General features: G+C 47.5%; 1 protein-coding gene across 1 annotated transcript in view; it reads right to left on the bottom strand.

The window, feature by feature from the left end:
• Positions 1–3,301: 3,301 nt before the first annotated feature.
• The window catches only part of COL13A1 (collagen type XIII alpha 1 chain), a gene marked incomplete at both ends in the record, with an annotated part of 139,595 nt that continues 134,983 nt past the window's right edge, over positions 3,302–7,913 (bottom strand). Inside the window, one exon of the mRNA XM_080937613.1 lies at positions 3,302–3,334. Within this exon, the coding sequence (XP_080793739.1) occupies positions 3,302–3,334 (33 nt within the window). The remainder of the gene's footprint in view (positions 3,335–7,913) is intronic.

The following is a 7,913-nucleotide window of genomic DNA, read 5'->3' as shown; positions in this document are numbered from 1 at the left end:
TCAGTTCTGCAGGTGACATCTGTGTAGGCTCTGGGGATACCATTGATGAGGAGGTGCCAGGGGGACTCCGGGGGACTCAGTATCAAGTGGTCTCAAAGGTGGTTTAGCAGATGAAAATGGTTCGGAGGAAAAAATCCATTCATAGCACAAACAAAAAGGTTATTTTGCTTTGAGACATCATAGACACGCAGAAGGTGCCAGCAAACTGGATTCAAGTGAATATTCTTTTCATTTCCATAAGAGACCCACTGCCTGCAGTACGGGTGGGTCCACAAGAAAAACAAAACTAACAATAATTCATCTCCATGGGGTCCAACCTACAGCCTCCTGGGCAGCTTGCGGCTCAGGCTTGAATTTTATGGTCTGCAACAATGTGTTACAATGTCAGAAACTTGGACTTCCTCAAAACCTTCTCATTCCCACCAGCTGATGTTTCCGAGCCAGCCAAGATAAGCCTCTTGCTTTCTTGATGCCAATCTGAAAATTAGTTTCTGGTTTTTAAAAAATATACCCAACCTTTATTAATCGCGCTGTGGTGTAAGATACAGGAGGTGGAATCTGCCCTACCAACATTCTTTGCTGATTTTTTTTTTTTTTTTTTTGGCTTAAGACATCAGGGTGGCCATACAGAGAATATGCCCAGATGTATAGAGAGGACACAGATGGGCGCCAAAAGGAGGAAGGCTGCTGGGGCGCAGGAAGCAGCATTCCCATTTTACCCACATTTTACGCCTGGGGCGTGGGGGTGGGTGGGTGGATGGTGGGTTGGCATTGGTGTGTGGGTGAGGGCAGCGTTGGGGTAGCCAGGGAAGGAGAAAAACCTCATTTAATTGGGTAACTGGAATTTTCAAGCAAGAGGTATCGTTTTTGTAAGTTGTTTACTTTTCTCTTTCAGGAAAAGGAACCCATGGGCGTTTATGGAATTTAGTTTTAGAAAGCAGCTCATAGGGGCCAGTCCATCCTCATGTCCGACCTAGAACAGGCCCAGCATTTCCATAGCCCAGGTTACTCAGCATCCAAATGGCTCCTCCCTCAAGCTTCTACGCACACACCGGTGAGGAAAACCTCTCTGAGTCAGCAGAAAATTCAATGGCCCTTCCTTGAGGATTCAAGTTAAGTTTGTTTCTAAAAGGGAAACTATGCTTTTTATTTTCTCTCTCTCTCTCTTCTAAACACGAATACCTACTGCTCACCCCTCTGTACCACTCTTTCCATTTTCCATATGCATCTCCAGAGCTAGTTGTTTGTCACTTGAAGGCAGGTAGCCTGTAAGATGACAAAGTTGGTACTCAGACTATGAAGGCTCTTGGCCAAGCTGCTGCCAGGGCAAACACAGAGACATCCTCGGGGAGGGGGGAGAGTTGGGGGGCACATTTTCATTGGCTGCATCTTACGGGGGGTGGGGGCACGGCGAGGGGAGCAATTCTCATTGGCTGCACCTTACCGGAGGGCGGGGGCACATTCTCATTGGCTGGAGGGGTCTTGGGCCGCTTACTTTGGCAGACACCTCCGTGAAAACAGTCTTTGGAATGAATGGAATGCAAGTAAAATGTCTCTTATTAAAAATAGTTTCACAGTCTTTCTTACAAGGAGCCGTGGGACCCCGCCGAAAAGCTGACCAAGACGGCGGTACGCATCTTCTTCCACTGGTACTGATGCTGAGCCTAGACAAATGCCTAGGATCCCGCACGCCATCCATAACCCTCAAGCCTATTTGCAAATGATATTAGAGGCTTTCACTTCTCACACGCCCTGGGAATGGCCGGAGGGCTGGATAGCCAGTGTTTTGGCCTTGGCAATCCTAGCATACCCACTAAGCCCCATGTCATGTCTAGAACCACTACTTGGGACCTTTGCCATGCCCAGTGACACGCATGTACCCTTGACCCCAAAAGGAATCAAAAACGGATCCATGCGGTTTGTCTGTAGCCCTAGTCATGGGGGGAAAAGGCCACCATTTCTACTGGGCAAATAGATCCCCCGAAAAAGGAGGAAAGAAGGAAGCTGCCACATGAAGATCGGAACGGCACCCCTCAAGTTCAGACATTGTGAGTGTGGGGGGAGCCCCCTAAATGTGTTCAAAAGTATCAGAGAAAGATGCTGTTATGGGTTCAAAGTTAGAACTCCCCTGTGTCTCAGAGGTTCCATGATGGGAGTCTTGGGGCAAGACTCCTTTGAGATGGTAATTTATTCCAGACGGAATCTTTTCCATTTGAGTGATGTGACCCTTTGAGTGGTCTTCTAGTGGTCTTCATTACATGCCTAGGGAGCATATTCTAGCTTGACCTCCCTGTCAGAGATGAGGGGACCTTTGTCCCCTATACAAAATGTCTACCTGCTGCCTGGACACCTGAGGCCGTCAGTTCTGATGGTAGCCGTAAGAGGGTGTGCAGAGGACCGGAAGCTGAATTTAGCGTCCCGGTTATTGTCAGGGTGACTCTCACATCTGTTGTCACAGCCTAGGTAGCATGACTGCCCTCTTGTACTGGAACATCATGGATTGCTCGTTGGTGAACTTGCTCATTGGCAAAGCAGGGGGACGATAGTGGACGCGAGGTGGTCCGTTGCTTCTAACAATTTTGCCGAAGGAATGGAGTTTATTCCAGACCGTCTAGAAACGCTATCGGTATCGTGGCCTCGCTTCTTTGCTGTTGGCTCAGTAGCAGCTGGGGCTTGGCACTGTGTTTCACAGATGTATGTGTGCAAGGTGATGGGTTCTGAGGGCCAGGCCAGGCAGCTGTCATGATTGCTCAGGAATGCAGTCGCCTGCTGCTTCCTGAGACCAATGTTCTTTGTGACTCTGTCTCTGTGCACGTGTAACATTTGAAGGAACCCAGGAAGTGACAGGGTTAAAGGCGACAGCTCCAAAAGACATAGGAAGAGCCCTGTGGAGTTGAAGGAGCTGGGAAAGATGGTAGGATTCAGGCCACAGCCTCCAAGGAAGGGTTCCCAGGGTCAGGACAGAAAGCTGCCGACTGCCCCTCATGTAGACATGTTGCTCGAGGTGCCAGTTCTTGCAGGAAAGGGAAATCTGGGGGCCCTTGAAATCACAGTCACCCCAGCCCACCTGGCTGCAGAGAGAACCAGGAACTTCTGTAGGGAGCGGGTCTTGAGGCCTGAGTTGGTCTAGCCGAGCTCCTGTGTGTGAGGGGGGCCTTGCTCTCCTGTGGTCACACTCGGATCAGCTCCTCACAGGATTACCTTTAGGAAGGCTTCTGCAGATAACCTCTGTGCAGGCACACAACCTCCATCTTGGGCCTCCTCCAAGGCTAGGCGCTTTCCCCATGGCTCAGGGCTGCCTTCACTTCTTGGCCACTAGCCAAGGACTCTGGCCCTTGAGAAGGCATAGAGAAGGGGATATTTGAGAAGGACACATGCCGAGCATTGGGATATTTTGTGGCCCAAAGATCTCTCCCTAGCCCAGCTCCCACATAGCTGTAGCCAGACTACCAGCTCCTCACAGCTGGTAGTCTCTGCCTCTCATGTACATTCTCTGATTTAAGAACCAAGAGGCACTGAACGCATGCTCACTTGGAGAGTCTGCCATAGAAATACCACAGCAGAGGAGGACTACCTTCAGGCAGCCACTAGCTCCTCCCCCTTCTTTATAAATCTCCGCTAAAGACCTCAGCCTCTTCTTCAGACCATGGTGGCCCCTGGTGTCCTTTATCCTCAGGTCCCATGAGCCCTGGTTGGATGTGACCCTCACTGGGCACTTAGCACATGTGCTCTTGCCTTGATGACTATCCTTAGCACCTGGAGAATGGGGCCATGCCTTCCACGGCGGCCCATCCCTATTCAGGGTTATGAACATGTGCATGCCTAAAACTTGCAAAGCCAGCTCCATGCATGATGCTTTTGCAGCCAAAAGACTCCATGCAGCGGGGAGCGCAGGATGTCCCAGTGTCCACAGTCATCCCCTGGGGCTGACCTAGAGGTTGAATCAGAGGGCTCTGGGCTGTCAGACATGACAGAACCATGGCTGTCACCCAAACTTAACTTCCTTATCTGAAAATTGGACAAATCATGGCCTAGAGCTACCTAAGACCGGACAGTGATCACTAGAGAAAAGGACCAGAAACCCAATCTGTGGGCCATATAAGCTGAATCATGTCACTGCCTTGTCATGCTCTTTTGGTCATTCAAGATGCTGGGAAGTGTGGTGCACTGGCTGGTTTTGTGTCAACTTGACCCAAGCTGGAGTTATCACAGAGAAAGGAGCTTCAGTTGAGGAAATGCCTCCATGAAACCCAGCTGTAAGGCATTTTCTCAGTTAGTGATCAAGGGGGGAGGGCCCAGCCCATTGTGGGTGGGGCCATCCCTGGGCTGGTAGACCTGGGTTCTATAAGAAAGCAGGCTGAGCAAGCCAGGGGAAGCAAGCCAGTAAGTGACATCCCTCCATGGCTTCTGCATCAGCTCCTGCTTCCTGACCTGCTTGAGTTCCAGTCCTGACTTCCTTTGGTGATGAACAGCAATGTGGAAGTGTAAGCTGAATGAACCCTTTCCTCCCCAACTTGCTTCTTGGTCATGATGGCTTGTGCAGGAATAGAGACCCTGACTAGGATATGTGGTAAGGATGGAGGATGAGTCACAGATGGGGGCCAGGTGGGCATGTGGGCTAGCCATTCTTTGAGCAAGGTGTAGCTTCTTTCAGCTTTCTGCTTAAGCCACCAGTTATGGGGAGAGTCATTACTAGGCCTTTGTGGAGATTCCTGTACAGCTAGCGCCACACAGACCAGTGGTTCTCAGCCTGTGGGTCACGACCCTTTTGCCGGCTGCATATCAGATACACATATTATGACTCACAACAGTAGCAAACCTACAGTTATGGGGTAGCAACCAAATAATTTTATGGTTTGGTTCAGCATAGCATGAAGAACTGTGTTAAAGGGTCGCAGCATACAAAAGGTTGAGAACCCCTGAGGTAGATGGTACCAGATAATATGTCCACCGTATCGGACGGAGCACAGAGCAAAGGCATTGGGCGAGCAGCAGCTGGAGCTACTCTTCAGCTTCAAGAACAGAGTAGGCATGTCAACTGCTGCTTTCTCCTTTTCCTTGTATTTTTTAAGACAAGGTCTCTTGTAGCCCTGGCTAGTCTCAACCGCACTACATAGCTGCAGATGACCCTGAATTTCTGAGTTTCTTTTCTGCCTCTGTCCTCCCAAGCGCTAGGATTCCAGTCATGCGCCAACCAGATCAGGTTTGTCTAGCCGGTGCTAGGGGCGGAACATAGGTGTGGTGGTTGGAAAATGATTGGTCCACGAGATGAGGCACTAGTTAGGAGGTACGGCCTTGTTGGGGTAGGTGTGGTTTTGTTGGAGGAAGTCCGTCACAGTGGGGGTGGGTTTTGAGAGCCTATGTTCAAGTTCCACCGAGTGTAAGAATTTCCTGGCTGTAAAACTCTCAGCTCTTCCTGCACCATGCCTGCCTAGATGCTGCCACACTTCCCACCATGATGATAGTGGACTGAAGCTCTGAAACTGTAAGTCAGCCCCAATTCAATGTTGTCCTCTATAAGAGTTGTTTTGGAGATGGGGAAGATGGCTCAGTGGTTAAGAGCACTGACTGCCCTTCCAGAGGTCCTGAGTTCAATTCCCATCAACCACATGGTGACTCACAACCATCTGTAATGGAATCTGGTGCCCTCTTCTGGCATGTCTGAAGACAGCTACAGTGTACTTATATATAATAAATCTTAAAAAAAAAAAAAAAAAAAGGTCATGGTGTCTTTTCATAGAAGTAAAACCTAAGGCACCAAAGCATTGCATGTATTAAGCAAAGTGCTCTACAACTGAGCTACACGCCCTAGGCTCAGAATCGCCTTTTCTTGATGGCTCCTGCAACCACACCTGCGCTTCTCCTGACCGTGCCCATCTGCTCGGAGTCAGGGCCCTTCATGCACTCAACACAATTGAGATCCAAATGGAGAAGCTCGGGTGAGGAAACAGGCTGAGGCCAGGGCTCAGGTGCAGCCCAGTGGCCTGTGAGTGATACAGGGGCTCCTGACTGAGGGGCACCGGAGGGGGCGCAATGACATGGAAAGACAGTGTGTGCTAATGCACACCGGACTGTGACCTGTGTGTCACGGGTGAGGAAGGGGCAGCCTCTACAGCTAGGCTTGAAATGACATGTGCGGCCACACCTTAGTAACGGGAGTGACATTGCTCTACTTTCCAGCCACTGTTGCTCATGCTTTTCTCTGATTCTTTAGGGGGTGCTGGGGATTGAACCCCCAAGTGCTAGGCAAGTGTCCTACTACTGAGCTAGCACCCACTCCACTGCTTTTACATATAGTTCCATTTTCCTTATATTTATGTTTAATTATATTTTTATCTATTCATTTCTATAGCATATTAATCATTAATTAAATCATTTTAAGTTTCATTAAATAATTAAAGCAAATAAATGTTAATTTATTAGATATTCTGTTTATATAATAAATTTATTAAATGTTGAAAATATTTAAATATATTAATAAATATATAATATATATTTATCCTTTTATTTTAAGAGACTATAATCCATGCTGCTGTCAGATTCTCTCTCCTCAGACCCCAGCCTCCCTAATGCTCTGACCAGTGGTTATAGGAGGGGTGTGTTCCTGTGTGGGTCCACTCTTATTCTGATGATGTCGTTGCTGAGTTGTGACTCCATTCAGACAGTGACCTTTTGAAAACTGGGTGGAATTCTGAGTTTCCAGGTCCTCACTGGGAAGTGGGGAAGTTGGTGCTGGAACTGGGTGAGGGCTGGTTTCCATAAAGTACAATCTGAGATGGCCGTGTAGCTTTGGAGGGCTGGACACTTTTGCTGTGTAGGTTCCTTTCTCCATAGAAATATGACATTCTATCTTGTGACTGTGGGCAGAAAGGCAAGTGTGTTGCTGGCTGGAGTCTTTGTTACATTTTGCTTCTGAGTGTAAAGACAGTAAAATGAAAATGTGTCCTGAGTCCCGGCCACTGGGCTGGTGGGGAAGATGCTGGGGTGGGGTCATGGGGCCATCCTGAGAGTGCTGCTAAGGCAGGTAAGATGATCTGAGTTCAGGTCCCCAGAACCCACATAAAGGCTCCCAGACTCAAGGCAGAGACATGAGATCCCCTAGAGCAATGCAGCTGCAGAAGCTCAGCCAATCGGGCAAGCTCTGGGTTCTATGGAGAGACTCTGCCTTTGAATGTGAGGGAAGAGGGATGAAGAATGTTTTCCAACATCAACCTGGAGCCTCCACATGCCCACACACCTGCTACATGCACAGGCATCCACACATGTACCCACACACATGCAAACATGCACATATACACACACTACACACAGATAAGAGAGTGGAGAAAAGACAAGAAAAAAAAGGAAGCAGTTTCCTGAGACCTTTACCAAACGCCTTGTGACTGGAAAACGATATAGCTTTCTCTGTCATTTTTTTGGAACAGGGTTTTACTATGTAGCCCAAGTTGGCTCTAGATTTGAAATCTTCCTGCTTCAGCCTCTGGACAGCTCTATTTGTGTGTGTGGTGGTGTGTTTGTGTATGTATTTATGTATATATGTGTATATATTTATGTATACACATACATAAGTATGTGTGTATATTTATGTACATGTGTGCATGCATATGTTGTATATGTGTATGCATGTGTTTATATTTAATATTCATGTGCATATATATGTGTGTGTATATGTATGCGTGTATGTCTGTATACATAGGTGTATGTGTGTATTTATATATGCATATATGTGTATATATGTATAAAGTATTTGTATATGTGTGTATGTGTCTATGTCTGCATACATATATGTATTTGTATATATTTATATATGTGTATGTATATGTTATGTGTATCTGTATTTGTGTATATATCTGTATACATATATGTATATATATGTGTGTATATTTATGTATGTGCATTATATGTTGTGTGTA

The sequence above is a fragment of the Micromys minutus genome, assembly GCF_963924665.1.
Source record: "Micromys minutus genome assembly, chromosome: 25".
Taxonomy (NCBI): domain Eukaryota; kingdom Metazoa; phylum Chordata; class Mammalia; order Rodentia; family Muridae; genus Micromys; species Micromys minutus.
The sequence above is the reverse complement of the archived record's forward strand: the minus strand, read 5'-3'. Positions and strand labels throughout refer to the sequence as shown.